At 45.2% G+C, this 16,578-nt stretch overlaps 1 protein-coding gene across 4 annotated transcripts in view; it reads left to right on the top strand.

Annotated features, from left to right (window-relative positions):
- Nucleotides 1–15,879, top strand: part of commd10 (COMM domain containing 10) — a 38,387-nt gene extending 22,508 nt beyond the window's left edge. The window contains exons 6-7 of one of the 4 annotated variants that reach the window (XM_057032762.1): nucleotides 7,982–8,041; nucleotides 8,339–8,519. In XM_057032762.1, coding sequence (XP_056888742.1) covers nucleotides 7,982–8,041; nucleotides 8,339–8,377 — 99 coding nt within the window. In that variant the 3' untranslated portion in view covers nucleotides 8,378–8,519. Of the gene's footprint in view, nucleotides 1–3,845; nucleotides 3,951–6,937; nucleotides 7,296–7,981; nucleotides 8,042–8,338; nucleotides 8,520–15,117 lie in introns of those variants that run through there. The other 3 variants (XM_057032761.1, XM_057032764.1, XM_057032763.1) reach the window with 3 other exon arrangements.
- Nucleotides 15,880–16,578: the final 699 nt, after the last annotated feature.

Raw genomic sequence — 16,578 nt, 5'->3', positions numbered from 1 at the left:
GGGGTTAAGGAGCTGCTGCAGTATTTCCCAGGGGACGGGATAGAGGGATTCCCGTGTGGTTGAAAAATAATGCGGTTCAACCTCACTAAAGAAAAGCTTGATTAGGCGAAGCGCATGGTGGGTGGAATGAGAATTAGCCCTGGACCATTTTTCATAGGAGTTGGTTCATAAAAAGGATTCTGTGCCTTTGAACCTATAGAGTGATGTTGTTCGCCGGCCTGCGTGGTTTTACAGCCTCGGCTTTGCTTTTTATTAACGTGTGTGACGGGGCAATGATTCCACTCATCATCATTTGGCTCACCGAGGTTCAGATGTTTCCGTGCTCCCTCTGAAGCACCACAAATTCAAACACCCCTCAATGTAACCCAGATGCATCCCCGACAGTGGCTTGACACGTTCTCCTGCACTATTTTCATGACCCAAGGGTGGAGGCAAGGAGGACGTTCATTTTCTGAGTGGAGTTTTTACATCAAATCCTGTTGCAATAGGTTAATTTACAGCAAATGTGCAGCAGTAATTTGACCTTTTTAGATTTTCCCTGGAAATGATCTTTGCGGCTAAATCTCATTTTCAGTTGAAGTCAGCACCATCGTGGCTAACCTTTGTTAGCAGACGAGGTCAACGGTATTTAACCTTTGAGTTCCATCCCTGAACCACGCGCTAAGAGCTTTAGGGAGAAAATGGCACGAAATAGAATAAATGCAGCTTATTGTCTGATGAGCAATTAAAGCGACAAATGAAACGACATAACAATTAGAGAAGAAGTCTTTTGCACAACTAAACCTGCATTGGGAATAAAGTTGAAACATCTCAGGTCACTTTTAACTTTTCCACCCTGAAACATAATGATTTTGTGTAATACTGAAAATAATAAACAGCAAACTTTTATCAAAGGATCAGCTGGCTATTTCAAAATAATTATTTGTGTGAAGTGGAAGCATTCAGCTGTTTAATTACTGCTCAGATGACTAAAAAAGCTGAAAAGCTCTAGAAAACGCTGTAGGAGGGCAGTAAAACTCAAATAGGGACCATTTCCATCAGCCCAGCGAGATCAAAGTTGTGAGTTTAATGTGTCGTAGTTGGTCTGTTAGTCAGGCGGGATTATAGGTTTAGTGAGTCGGTATCGCTTCGCAACGGACACAGATGGGGAAAAATAGGAAAATACTGCTGTGTGTGATCACCGAGCCTTTGCATGGATCTGTAGAGAGAGGTGGAGACACTCAGGCTGTGTGTGTGTGTGTGTGTGTGTGTGTGTACTGTACTAAATGGCTCTGAGGAGCGAGGCGTGTGAAAATCCCACCCTGGCCCACCTGGGGACCATCAGCTGTGAGCATGGCGCAGTACGGGTGGTGTGTGTGGAAAGAGCCGCGCCATGAACAGGGCAGACACGGAGGCCAGTCGGCTCCCAACAGTATCCCAGATGCCCCCGTGTTTGTCCCCAGAGAATTAATCCAGATTATCACGTTTTCACTGAGTCTTTTAGCGCTGTTATGTTAAGATCTTCCCTCGGTTGCACTAGAAGCAGCAAGAGTTGTGACGATAATGTCAGTCTAACCTGTTTCAAACATGTGTTCTTTAAAACGACTATGAACTGTAAAGTGAAATCTGCAAGCAGGCTCTCCATCATTCCCTCAAATCTCTGCATTTGTTGTGTTTTGTTTTCTTGAATGTGGTGAACTATTAACAACAGATCTGTCTGCAGACAACAAAGAACTTACAACAACATACAGTTAATTACTGTAACAGACTGAGCTCAATTCCAGATACCGGGTCAGCAGGGAATTCTTTTTAATACATTTCCGTGTCTTCCCGCTTCTCCTAACCATCCATAGAAAGAATTCCAGCACGACTGTGTGACTGTTTGTGTTCCTGCCAAGCATGTGAGGTTATAGGAGGTGGATGTGGGAGTGAGCAGCGCCGGTAGAGGCCTAGCCATGATCCCATTGTCCGCAGCCACAACACAGGATGTGGTGGTTTCTAATTGGGGAGCTGGATGGACAATGGTCACACACAAGCAAATGAACAAACACGCACTGCCAGACACAGACAGGACAAAGGTGACCTCATCCATGTGAGACCAAACCAAAAGGCAAAATAGATGCTGCTCTATTTAGTCCACCACAAAGGATGTGATTTGTTTGGCAATAGAAGCCACCTCCTGCTGCTCACACATCACACCTGATCATCTGGAAATGTGTTGGCCTTATTCTGAGACTGTGCAGGGCGTCCTGGTGCATTCACGCTCTCGGATCAAAGTTTTTATTAAGTGAGTTTGTTACATCTATTTTCTGCACAACACAATTTTGTTACAGTGCCCATTTAGCACAGTAGGTAGTGTTCCATTCAAGATCACTCATTTGGAGTTCTTCAAAGGGCGATTCCCCTCAGTGGTCCTCTCCTCTCCTCTCCTCTCCTCTCCTCTCCTCTCCTCTCCTCTCCTCTCCTCTCCTCTCCTCTCCTCTCCTCCCCTCTCTCCTCTCCTCCCCTCCCCTCCCCTCCTCTCCTCTCCTCTCCTTTCTTCTCCCCTCTCCTCCCCTCCCCTCCTCTCCTCTCCTCTCCTCTCCTCTCCTCTCCTCTCCTCTCCTCTCCTCTCCCTCCCCTCTCCCATTCCCTCCTCTCCCATTCCCTCCTCCTCTCCTCTCCTCCTCCTCTCCCTCCTCTCCTCTCTCCTCTCCTCTCCTTTCTTCTCCCCTCTCCTCTCCTCTCCTCTCCTCTCCTCTCCTCTCCTCTCCTCTCCTCTCCTCTCCTCTCCCGTTCCCTCCTCTCCCCTCTCCCCTTCTCTCCTCTCCTCTCCCCTCCCCTCCCTTCCTCTCCTCTCCCCTCTCCCCTTCTCTCCTCTCCTTTCTTCTCCCCTCTCCTCTCCCTCTCCTCTCCCTCTCCTCTCCTCCCCTCTCCTCTCCTCCTCCTCTCCCCTCCCCTCCTCTCCCTTCCCCTCCCCTCCTCTCCTCTCCTCTCTCCCTTTCCCTCCTCTCCTCTCCTCTCCCCTCCTCTCCTCTCCCCTCCCCTCCCCTGATGTTGACGTCTCTGGCCGTGCCTCCCCGACCATGTAGACATATGCTCTGCTCCTCTTCTAATTGCTCCTCTGTATTCTTGTGGGGATGCAGCATCTGCAGGCAGGCTGACTCTTAATGAGTGTCTGTCCACAGCTGAGGAACGGCTGAACTGCTCACTTATTAGCTGTTTATAACAAGGCTCCCCTTAATACAAGCAGAGGAAACTTACAGTCGTATAGCAAAGGAAGAAAATATCTAACTTCTAATATAAATTCTGCGCTTGTGTTTCTTGTGTGCGTGTGCACGTCTGTGTGGATTCATGCATTCATGCCTGCCAACACTGCTCATGTGCAGCCTTGTTACGCCCCTCGTCATTGTGTCCATATGTCCCTGGGTCTCTAATATCAATCCTGACAGGCCTGGAACCTCTCAGGTCCCGTCTCCATACAGAACAAACAAAAGCTGTTTTTTTTTATAGTTTAGTGGACCTTGTTCGTCTTGTATTGTCAACGATCCCATCGCCCTCCCCTCTCAGAGCTGCATTCACTACACCCCACTGTGAAATTATTTAATATCAGCAGCTTTTGGAACTGATTGAATCGCAGTATTATCACAGGACATCCTGGAAATGAAAGAAAAACATTATAAAATTCAGAAAGCTCTCAGCCTGTAGAACAAGACACGTTAGCCTATTTTGACTGATACTTTTGGTTCTTTATATTTTTAATATTAAGTCCTCCCTTAATTTTTTGTGCAGGAATGCACGTTTGTGGTGTATTTCAAGTATGAATGCGCGCCATGATTGACAGAATCTAGTGTTTGTGCCTGACAACTGTTGTTTGTTGTTGACAGGTTTGGAGTGAACGCCTGACATTTTTAGGTTCACTGCCTGTCGCTGTGGTGGCTACAGGGCTCTGCGGAACAGCCGCCGTCCCTTTCTGAATCAACGCCTGCTGTAAATGTGGCTCCTACTGGCTGTTTTTTAAGCTTCTGTGGGCTCAAGGGGTCATGGGAAAATTAAACATTGTCGTTTTACTTGACAACTTGTCACAACTGTCACCGACTCCCTTCAGTAAAAATGCAGCTCGGCCAGCCAACCTGTGAAGTGTGTGACTGCGAGCTGGCACAAAAGACAGACACGTGGGCCGTTGGAAGCTATTGACAATTATTCTGTGGTTGCCATGTGCTGATTAACACAGAACCAGTCAGACGAAATCATTTACCGTCGCTATTGTGAGGTTTTTGTAAACACGTGTGCTCTAGTTGCAGCATAAATACATGTCAGGAAGACAGAAATAACAAAAATGACAGCTGGGCTTCCTGGGCCACCAAACAAAAACACCAAAATAATTCTCTCAGACAGGCAAGTGTCGGTGACCAGACAGCACCGCGGAGCCCCGACTGTTTGAGTTCGCAGAGGAGGTTGATATGAAACAAAGCCAATTCACAGCACGCTCATAATATCATATTTCACCTCTTGGCAGAGCCCAGACAAACACTCTTTGGATCTAATGGTGTTTTGGTGTTTTATGTAGATGAGCACTTTTGGATTTCTTATTAAACTGATCAATCTGACGCGTGGAGTGGTGAAAGGTCTTCAATCAAAAGCAACTTTTAAAGGAATAAAGATGCGAATGCGACGTGTTGATGGACCAAGGAATCAAACATTTTCCTCCAACAGAGCAGCGCGTCGGTCATCTCGGCGCACGAGCGCGCTAGTCTAGTGGAGCAGCGAGAACTTCCTGTCCTCCGTCATGCAGCTGTTCACACCCCCCTCCGCTCCTCACTCACGCCATTTTGCTCTGCATCACTCCACGCTCAGGCCAGATTTCACACCACTCCACACACAAACGCTCACTGCCCATAGCGGAACACGGAGTGTTATGTGTGTGTTTCCGCGTCTAACCTGAGTCAGACTTATCTGCATGTAGACACGTAGAGGCACGAGTTCAGTTCCTTCTGTGGTTCATCCCAAAGCTACTCTAATCGTTCAATTTCATATTTGATATATCTGAACCCAAAGCATCTCAATTCATGGCTGTATCACCTGAGCAGAACCTTTCAGATGTTTTTAGAGCATCTGTCTCTTATATTTGCATTCATGTGTCCTCTCCTCTTCTGTCCTTGTCCCCTTCTCCTCCTTCTCTCCTCCTTTAGCTGGGCTGTCGACAGGAGGGTCTCCTCCTATGAGCCTGGTTCTGTTTAAGGTTTCTTCCTGTTAAAGCTGTTTTTTTCCCCCCTGGAAGTGCTTCATATCCTGTTATTGTCATGTTGTCCACACTGGGAGCCGTGCTCGTTTGTCAGGGCTCATCTGCAGACGTCGCTGTAAAGATCTCCCGGTGGTTTTGTGCTGCAGACGCTGGTGTTCGCTGTGAACACGAGTGGGCTGAGCGCGGCCCCGGAGCTCTCCAGTACTCACCAGTACAGTGGAGGAGGTGTGACTGCCAATCAGAACCGCTTGTGGCCTGTTAAGAGTTGGTTATTCAGAGGCAGGATGTGGGCCTTGAGCCTAAAGTGAAAACTTTTGTGGTTGAGTCCTCGTCGGTGCTATTATAACAAGGAAAAGCAGTTTAAAAAGAACAGTTGTCCTTTTTTTATCATATCAAGCAGGTCTGGGTCAAACTCACACCATCAGCAAATGAAAACGACTCCTGTTAGAACTCAAGACTCTAGAAATCCTGACCATCGGTGTGTTTGTCTCTACCCACAATCCCTGTCTTCATGCTAACTTCTCTTCTATGTCAGCGCTGTGCTTGGCTTTGCAATCGACCTATATTTATCTAACAGTGGGGGCAGCAGACAGAAAACCGGGCGGCCTCAGTTCTGTTTTCATTTTAAAATCTGAATTTACAGGCAGCTTTGATGTTTTGTGAGCTTTGAGACAACATTTCTTATTTTAAGTGGATTTCTTTAAGCATCTTTAAATAATTTATAGGTTGATGTGTGAGATGCTTTCAGTTGGTGGTGACCATGCAGAGTCTCTTGGGTTTTAACTGCAGTTGTGTTCTTTCCCTCTTCGACGTCATCCCCATTACATCTTTCTTATTTCTGTTTTCCTTTTCTCCCCTAAAATATATTTCAATCCTGCCATTTTTGCTCTCATTAGCACGCTGAGAACACTCCCGACAAGCATGTTCGCAGCCGTGCGGCCACATTAGCACCGGCGCCTCGCGGCCTCGTACAAACTGACACCAGTAGCCACCTGATGGGAAAGAAGATCTTGATGTGTCGCTCTTTCCTCAAATGGAAACTTTTTGTGGTTCACTGAAGAACAAATTGTGTTTATTATTTCCCTCTGAATGGTTGTGGCAGTGAGCGGGTGTTGTGCGCGCTGACGAGTTGTTCTCAGGTCGTCAGGCGGGATGGATTAAATTCATCCATCTGGAAGCAAATCTGTGACTAGATTTGAATTTTTGTTTGTGACTTTTTTTTAGTTTCCAGCATGACGATGTTTACTTCGATACGTGGCCGTAGATATCAGTGTTGCTAAAGCTGAGAGGAATGTGCGTAGGAACCGGACCTACACAGTTTAAATAGCTTCCCATTTTATTGTGTTTCTATATTTTAAAAAAGTTAAAAAACTGCGCTTTAAAGACGATGTGTCATTTGAGGTGACGTTTCTTGGACGTTTCTTGGTAAGTGGTGTCACAGTAATAACAGTCAATCACGCATCATTGTCCCCAGAGGGAGAGAATAAAATTACAGATTCATTCATATTATCATAATGTGTAGAAGAACTTTTCCATATTTTATTTATTTTCAGAACTTTTCATTTAAAATTGCATAAAAATCCTTCTTGTGGTGACTCTTCAATTTTAATACGATAACTTGATGGGGACAAAGTTTCACCCCTGTGTGTGTGTGTGTGCGTGCGTGTGCGTGCGTGTGCGTGTGTGTGTGTGTGTGTGTGTTGTGTGTGTGTGTGTGCTCGTGCATACTGGTAGCAGGGCTGTGGTGACGGCGATGAAGCATCCTATCCCCATTAGTGCTAGCCTAGTTCTGTCACAGCCTTGTTGGGTTACTGCCTGGTAAAATCTGAACCCTGAGGAAACATGGCGTGGGGAAAACACGGTCAGAAACACACACACACACACACACACACCCTGCAGCAACTAAATTTTGATCAGCTGGATTTTGCACTCAGTTTTTCAGCAAGTCTTGTGTGATGTCTGTGAGACCAGCTGGTACCTTTCATTATTCATTTCAGGATGTGCTGCTGTGTTTCCTGTGACTTCAGCAAATGATCCGTGCTGCTCCGCACCTGTACTTTCTCATTACTTTATTAAATTGCCAATTGCCCAAGTTGCTGAGTCAGCTCAATTTACTTGAACCCCATTTACTTGGAATAAAGACTCGGACCCTTTCATGTGTTTCCATTCATTTGCTGCCTCAGCTGTAGAATTAAAGGATGTCCTACATTCTCCCAGTGCTGCTGTGGAGTGGAGCTTTGATAGAGACAACATTTCCCCTCTCCTTCATGGACTTACATTGTTCCTTCTAATTAATATCTCTGTCAGTAATTTGCTGTGACACAAGGCCTTCCAGCCACCCACCCAACCAGCCAGACAGTTCGATTCAAGCCCCAAAGCAGCATTCCGGCTCCAAGTCGCGAACACAGACGGCAGGATGCCATCAAACAACCCTCATGTGGTTTTTCTGTCTGTGTTTTGTCTGTCTGCTGCCTTCCTTTCTTCCTTTCTTCCTTTCTTTCACACATTTGAGCTTTTTTTCTCCAGGGGCTTGTTGGTAGAGTCTGTCGCCATCCCAACCGTTGCTTCGGACGGGTGGTGCAGATGATGACAGCCGACGCATTGACGTTGCCCTGTCCTGTTCACTCTTTTAAACTTTACTCTGCTCTATTCAAATTGGAGACAATTTGGGTAATAGACTAAAGCAAGTTTTTGAGTGTTGTTTTATGCCACGCGCTGGTCATCACGTGCATGAGAACAGCTTGAATTCATGGCTTGTTTGTCTCTGTGTGTCTGCAGGTGCAGGAAAATGTCTTTGTTGAATTTAACCACCAGGAGCTGCTTGAGTTCTACAACAAGGTCTGTTGAGTGATGGAGCGAGAGAAAGAGAGAGAGAGAGAGAGAGAGAGAGAGAGAGAGAGAGAGAACGCATGCATGCGTCCATTTTGCAGAAACTGTATTTATCTGGATGTTTCTGTTTCTATTTTCCGTTTGATCCTGATTGGCACATGACGTCAGACCAAACCCATCTGGAATCTTTTTGTTCTCTCTGTCTCTGTCAGTCCTTGCATGTGTGTGTGCATGTGTGTGAAATTCTATGAACCTTCTTTCACGAACACCAATTAAAGGCAGCAATTGTTTCCTCCTTTCTTTCAGCTTGAAATCATGCAAGGCCAGTTGGATTCCCTGACTTAACCCTGGTGCTCAGTGTACGACCATTCCTACGGTGTGTGTGCGTGTGTGTGCATGCGTGTGTGTGTGTGTGTTTCTAAGCTATGACAGCTGTGAGATATTATGCCTGTTTTCATTCATTGAAATAAAAAAGATCTAATTCGGGTCTCTGTCTGTTCTTAAGAGACTTTTGGCATGAAAAATGTCAATTTCCTTGTTTATTTTTTTATATTGTTACATAAAGTAAAAAGCAACACGAGCGTTAAACTACAGTAACAGTGACTGCCGTCAGCCATGTCTGATGGTCTGTAACTCATGTCGTAACAGTTCTACTCATAGAATGTCAAATACTCCTAAAGATTAAATCACTTCCAAACATTTAACAGATCATCATCTTGAGCTGAAACATGTGAACTTTGTAACTTCGGAAAGACGACTAGTCCACACTGTCCAATAAAATCTGAAATGGAGGTGAAATCCTCTCAAGCTGCTGTTATCTACCAAACGCTCATTATTTTCCATTAAGACCAACCTGGACTGCTGGTTCAACAGAAGGGATCTCTGGTAGGCACAGGCTCTCTCTCTCTCTCTCTCTCTCTCTCTCCCCCCCCCCCCCTCTCTCTCACACACACACACACACGGTGCGTTATTTGTCCTTACTAATGTATCCTCCCATACTTTTGTTCTTGTTGATGTCTCTGTAGGTCGAAAATCACCACATTATATGTCGATCTTTTACCTGACATTTCCAGTGTTGGACGTGAACAAAGACTCCCGGCGTCACTCACAAGTGTCCAGCGCACATTCACCGTTTGTGCTCTCGCGCTAACTTAAAAGCTCAGTTCTCTGGCTTTACCTGGCGAAAAGCAGCTGGTAACGTTGAGCACAGCAGTGCTTCACACACCCACCATGTAAAATGGACGCTTGTGTGTCGTTGCTATGGGAACGCTCCTAACAACTGCTATTGTGAGAGGTCTATGAAGTAGTATTAGCGTGTTGTGGGTGAGTACTACTACTCATCTCTTTTGTCTCAGAGGACGAACACACACGCAAGAGTTCAAAATGAAAACACGAGTCACTAAACAACTCAACGGTCCCCAGATGACTGTCTAAACAACAGCCTGACTCAGTTCGCCACAATTTTTCATTTTACTTTTCTTTTTTTTTTAAAGACTCAAGTAGACAGTTCTTGCCACCTTGTGGAAGTCCTGCAGCCAGAGGCAGCTCAGTGTTCCACAGCACGGAGAACAGATGGCAAGAAGTGGGGGGAAATGAGAATCTCACGCACTGAGACTCATGTTGAGATCTTGCAGATCACAGAGCGAGGGAGGGAGCCAGTGTGGTGTCCGCGGGTGTGTGTTTTTGCCTGTTGTCTTGTGTCTTTCTCCATGTTCTTGTCAAAGCTGCTTGCATCCTCCTCGGTGAGTGATGAGCCAAAGGAGGCGCAGAGAGCCTCCGTTTCTAACATGCTCGCCTCATGGACGACAGAAACATGGAACAAAACCCATCAGGTGGTATACAAACTACAGGGCTGGTGGGGGGACATTAAAGGGGACGTTCTCATTTCCTGTAAGAAAAGTCAAAAGCATGCTGATAATTGTGGCCTCCTTCATATTTCAATATGAAAGAACGTGAGAACGAGCAGCTGAACACAGAAAGTTCTGCAAAAAGGACACATTTTCTCACCATGGGTCTATTTTAATGTCTGGTACTGGTATGGGCTCTCTTTACTTCAGTAATGGAGTTGAACTGGTGGTCCAGAACTACCTGGAAGCAACGTGGACATCCAGCTGGAGCGATCCACAAAGCCCCCCTGTTGTCACACTTTTCAACCCAATTAAAACCCGACTGATTTGCTCATTTAATCCAGAAAACTCTGCGACGTATTGAGCACTTTATTCCCAGTTTGCACATATACCATACAGATGGCTTAGATTCCTAATTACTGTGTTTGCAGGTCACACAATTAACTGTGTGGTGTGTTTGTTACATGTTTTTAGAAAAGAAAAAGGCTGACAGAAAACTAATTTCCACATCTAAAAGATTCCACCTTTAGCCTTCCTGTTGTCTGCCCCTGATGAGTAGTTTAATTGTTGGCTTCCAGAGTCTTTTTTGATGGGTCACCTTTTCATCCCGTTACTAAATGTTTCCCGTTAAATAAGCGCTTGATATTTGAGGCGCTGAACAACATCAAGAGGACTGAAATCCCTTTCAGATCAACCCAGCCGACTGTTCCTTTTGTCTGTTGGTCAAGGAACTGGACCCTGTTAACAGTGCGTTCAGCTTTTATCATCACACCCTTATCAGCGTCACACAGAGTAGTTGTGCAACAATGTCCCCCCCCCCCTTTTTTAGTGCTTTTTGGTGTTCGTTCACACCAGCAGTTGGTGATGTGGGTCGGCCAGTGAGGACTGAAACACAATCACAAGTGTTGTTTGGAAAAGATCAGCAGCATCTGAGTGATGGCAATAGAGTCCAAGGTGGCAGCGGCCATCACGCTGAACAAGGAAGAAGAGATAAACGGCAGCAAGACGCTCTCGTATGATGGAATGTTCAGTATAATTCAAGCAGAAGTTGCATTATAGATCAGCTCCAGAGGTGGGCTCCACCAATCACCTCTGAACCTTGAAACTGTAGCACGATGAAAGAACCGGTTCCTTCAATGATATTGATGGTCGAGAGATTTGTTTCCAGTTAATGTTGCAAATGCAAAAGGCCAATAAAACTCTAACATCTCCAACAATTCAAAGGATCTTAAGGTTCTAACTCTGTCGTCCTGAGGCTCTGGAGGTTCTGACACCGTTGTTCTCAGACTCTGGAGGTTCTGACACCATTGGCCTCAGACTCTGGAGGTTCTGACACCATTCTTCTCAGACTCTGGAGGTTCTGACACCATTGGCCTCAGACTCTGGAGGTTCTGACACCATTATTCTCACACTCTGGAGGTTCTGACACCATTGTCCTCATGGTTCCCGAGGTTTTGATGTTGGTACCAGTTTCAGTTTAAAACAATCTTTTAAACAAAGAAAATAACAACAACCCAGAAGTGCAGCCTCCCGGTCCAGAACAGCCATAAAGTGGCCCGTCAGAGAGTCCTGTCAGAACTGAATAAATGCTGAAGAGCGTTATCCTCTTCCTCAGAATCTGTTTTCTCTTTGAAATCGGATGACTGAATTATTCAAACTCTGGTTTCTTTGGATTCTCCGAACAAGTTCCTTGGCACCAAATCAAAGGCGGTTTGTAAAGTGGTTGGCACTGGGATTGAGTCAGAAATGGGCAAAGAGCTAAGTGTCATATACATTATTCACACAGCAGATGAAGACGTCTTATTTGAACCTTAATATATGAGACCTATATGGGGATTTAATTCACTGGCACACATTAGTCACCGGCATTAAACATTTTTGGAGGGGGTGATGTTGTTGTTCGTACTTCTTATCACGAAGTGTCGCTGCAGATGTGAGCTGTGTTATCACGACCATGGCTGCTTAGCGTTCAGTCGTTGCCGTGTTGACAAACGGTCATCCACGACTTCACGTTAACACCGAATGTTCGTAAATCCTCTGGGATTAACGCCGAGGTCGTATATAAATATATAATCTAATCTGAAGTGTTTGGTGTGAGAGGCTGGATTGTTTTACAGCCAAATGTGCTTGATTGTAGATATTTCCATTCCATCCGCTGCCATATTTATCTTCCTACGCTGTTTATTCCTCAGCAAAAGTGCATCAGCTATTCAACACTGACCCGTTTGTTTTCCCACCAATTCTCCATTCACTCTTAATAACCTACTAAATGTGTCGAATTTCCAATCCCCTTGAATCTTTCTATCCAGGTTTAGGCTCTTTTTCCTTCATTTGATGCTCCTCCACAAGACTAGTTTTCAAAACTCTCGTGAATCTGCCCACTTCCCCATCTATCTCCTCCAGCCAGACTGGAGACCCACCCGACCCACCGAGCTGTGCTTCCAGAGCAGATAAAGACACTCTACCCAAGCTCTTTAAAAGCCTCTTTCCTCCTCTGTATCTCCAGGTTCCCAGCGATCTTCTGGTCAGCGGCTATTAAAACTTTTGTGGGTGTCCTCTGCACTCGCTCTCCTCCAACCCCAGAACTTTCCAAGTTGTGCTCCTGAAATAAAAAGCTCAAGTATCTGAACTGTTTTTCACTTTTACATCGGTCCCTAATTTCAATCTATTACGTTGATCCACAAAACCCGTCTCCAGCATCCGTCATCATCTCATTAGGCAGGAGCCGTCTTCTAATATTCCGAGGCATATTGCTTTGTGCTGCGGCGCGTCTAAAATTAGCCCCTCGTCTTCATTTACTCCGCCTCAGGATCTGCTTGTCCGTGAACACATCAACAACATTAATGGCTTCATGCGTGAGCACGACCGGCGGATGGCAACGTAACTAAAGATAAATAGATGACCTCTGTCGATGAGAGTTTAAGGCGCCTAAAGGACTTTTTTTCTCTAATAGGATCCAGATTTTATTTCATTAAACTCAACTTGTGCATAATTTATATGCTTCATAGGCCTCTGATGCTCAATCGGACCTCCGTTGGGTTAGTCAGCACCCTACCTCGTGGTGGTCATGTGGAACACGACGTGCTCCCGCAGTTTCCCGGAGCAGCTGATTTCCAGGTTGCTCTGTGAGAAAAGTGTTTATCTGCCAGGTTTTCCGGATTAAAAGGGAACAAGCCCAAGAGCCCCCGGCTCTGTCAGCCCGGAGCGACGCAGCTCTGACAGAAGTGTCCCTTCTCTTCTGTACCGGCCGTCGCCACCGTCGGTCGGGTCAGACCCTCCCGCCTTGATTTACAGCTCCTTTCGGCTACATTATCATGTTGCAGCAGGTTTGGTTTTTTTTGTCATAGGAAGACAATTCATATTTCAGTGGATTGGAGCTAATCTTGAAGCAGGAGTTGGAGTCACTCGATAACAGTTAGTTACAGATCTTCATGTCATATTTTTAGACTGCAGGACAACTCAAAGGCTGTGGGGGAAGTGTTTTTGGGATCTGGGATGAAATGTCCTGGGTGTCAGGACTCACGTCTGCATTTTAGGGTTTGGTTTAGATGTTTTTAAGGTTGGCGTCTGTTTATATAAAACTGCAACTGATGATCAGCAGTAATAAAAATACGGAGCTGTTGGAACATGGACGGGATGATTTTCTCTGTTCAACATGGCTGCAGACACTGTCTGAAACATGGTCGTCTCTATTATAACCTCCTTTCTTCCTCCCCACCCACTCTTTCCATCCCAGTGTCTCTCCTCCAAGTCCTTTCAGCTGTGATGATGTCTTCCTCAATGTCTCTGTCTCTCTCTGCTACACTGGCTGGGCCCCCGTCCTAGTTTAGCTCAGACTCGGTTTCCAGTCCAGAGCCGAGCGGGGCCAGGTCTTTGTCGTGACTCACAGGGTTTTTGCTTTCTCCTCACATCCAAACATTACAACCTCGTCCTTCGAGCTTCTGCCAGATGGACACATTCCCCATATCTTGGAGTATTCATCAATAAAACACGCTGTGGCTCCACTTTATGCATCTAAGTTTTCGGGACAAACCCTAATTTCGTTGCTAGGTTACGTTTTTGTCTCCAGCATCTCTGGAAGACTTGTGATATCAGTCCTCATTATCATGTGCTGCCTTGGTGTTAGTTTTAAATTTGAGCTGTTTGACATTGCAAATGAACTTTGTTTTCACCTCCTGTGCCCACGGGGACCTGACATACAGGTGAAATAAGGTACATCTGTTGAGCACCATCAACAAGAACAAGGCAGAATTCCTTATATGCAGCGTTTAGCTAATTAGCACGTAGCTGTGTGACCTTTGTGAATGAAACATGCACTTTACATGCTACAGTGACATCATGGCTGGAGCTAGTTGTCAATGTCACGCCTGAGGAGGTATAACAATCATACCTTATTGTCAGCCTGTTATCTGATGTCCATTTCTAAAATGTTTTGGTTGCAAATGAGTCTATCTAACATGTCTCAACATGTTCTGTTGTTAAATACGAGCGATATTTGCAGACGTGTATTTGCTCCGCACATAACGGTCATCGCTGGAGTCTAACTGGCACCACTAAGACACAGCAGCTCTTTTAGCATGCGCCAGATTCTCTCTGGTCATTCTTTCACAGTCTTTTCTTTTGTTCCTCGTCTTGTTCTCTCTCTCTCTCTTTCTCTCACCCCCTTTTACTTCTTCACATCCCATCTCGGCTTGTCTGTCAATAATTGTGACATCACTTCTATTGTGGATCTTTCTGTCTTGGCTCGCTCTTTGTTCTCGGCGCTGAGTCGTGGCAGATACTTGGCTGTGTCACGGACAGCTGTTTGCAGTCAGATTCAAAACTCACATTCATTTGCATCTGTTATGTTTGTGGTCTGTGTGAGGCTGTCCTGACATTGACAGGTGACAGTTAGGGTAAAGTAAAAGTTTTTAAAAATATTAAATTGATCAATGGAGTCATTTCCTGAATCACCAATTCACCCATTTGGGTTGTAATGACCAGTCTGTCCTGTAGGGGCAGTGTGTGCTCCCCTGTGGAATTACATAGACTGTCTGGAGCCCCAAACAAATGGGTATATTTTGAAAATCTGGGAAACTCAGAGAACAAGTATAATAAATATAACAGCAAGAAGAACCAAACTAACAGTTTAAGCCAACATCAAGTAGTTTTGTAGAGGAAACCTGAGTAGTAAGAGAATTCCCCATAAGATGTTGTCAGAAAACTGTTCTGATCTGATCCTGTTTCTGTTTTCATTAGAAAGTAAAGAGTAGCCTGGACCCGTCCCCGGCTGTCCTCGGGGCCCGGCTGCGTGTGTGCAGAGCGTCTGCAGCAGTGGTCTGTGGCATTAATAGTCTCAACACAGATGGTGCAGCATGCCTCTACACATGGCAGCTTCACAGCTCGGGGAGCTCAGCCATCCTCCGGTGTTCCTCCCCCATCTCCTGTCTCTCTCCAGCTACGTCTGTCTCTCTGTCCTGGGCACCTGCTGCTTCTCGGTGTGTCCACGTACCCCTGCGTGTGCGTGCGCCTGAGTGTGTTTGTCCTTAACATTTTTGGAGTGCAGAATGACGCCGTTAATGATTTCTGGTTTATTTGTGGTTGCACATTCCCGATAGGACTGGTTTTAGTTCATATTCAATTTCCCGTCCACTTTTTTTTCCTCTGGTATAAAAAGGCCCCAAAAATAAATGAAATGTCTCCATTTTCCAGCCATGGTTGTCCTCTTTTATCCAGTGAATTTCAATGTGATGACGTAGTCATGATGTATCTAGTCTTTATCTAGTTTTCATTATAAAGTTTAGATTAAACTTTAAACATTAAAGTGTCCTTGTTGCGTTTCATTTTGCTTTATCTTCTCGTGGGCAGTGATAGATGAATATCCTGTATTTTTATCCATGTTACTGCGTACATATTTAATTTCTCTTTGCATATTGTAATTCTGTACATTCAGATGATAAATGATGTTTAAATCCTGCGCAGCTGCCTAATAAAGTCAGACGCCCACAATAGTGAGTCTCAGCCCTGGTTGTGTGTGTTTTTTAAATTGATGGCACTTTTGAGCAAACACCAGTGAAATTGAAAGTGGGTGCGAGAGAGGAGATGTGAGAGGAAGAGGATGAAAAAGAAAAGTAGGACGAGGTAACGCAGGGACAGGGCTGACTGCTAGCTGCATTCTGGGTAATTTTGAGCAATGTAACGGTTCTTGCATTAGACTTGATGGGGAAATCTGCATCTGGGGTTTCGCCTCGACCGATCAGCACTCTCGGTTTGATAATAACCTTGAGGATGCACGATACTGTTCATTTATCACTATAGTTTAACTCAAAAAGATTACATTTTCTGTAATCCAATCGGGGCTTTTTTAGAGGGAAACGAGGATCTGAAATATTGTGATGACCATGAAATCCCCACCCGTCTAAACCTTTGGGTGTTTCTGCTCATTCTTTTTTAAAGAACAGATACAGATGAGAGCATTTTGGTCAGTGATATTTTTAATTAGACTTTCCTGCAACTCCAGGGGCAAACAAACCCACACCTCTTCGGTTTGTGCTTGTATTTATGTCCCGATACGAAAGAGAGAACTTGTTCTGCTCAATTCTTAGCTCTTTAATAAGGGTTTACATTAAAGTTCCAAACTGGGGGACAAAGAGAGGGAGACAAGCATTTCATTCTCGGCCAGCTAATCTCTTCGACTGCTCTCCACTGAGCACTTCTGAG

The sequence above is a fragment of the Takifugu flavidus genome, chromosome 5, assembly GCF_003711565.1.
Source record: "Takifugu flavidus isolate HTHZ2018 chromosome 5, ASM371156v2, whole genome shotgun sequence".
In the NCBI taxonomy this organism is placed as follows: domain Eukaryota; kingdom Metazoa; phylum Chordata; class Actinopteri; order Tetraodontiformes; family Tetraodontidae; genus Takifugu; species Takifugu flavidus.
The sequence above is the reverse complement of the archived record's forward strand: the minus strand, read 5'-3'. Positions and strand labels throughout refer to the sequence as shown.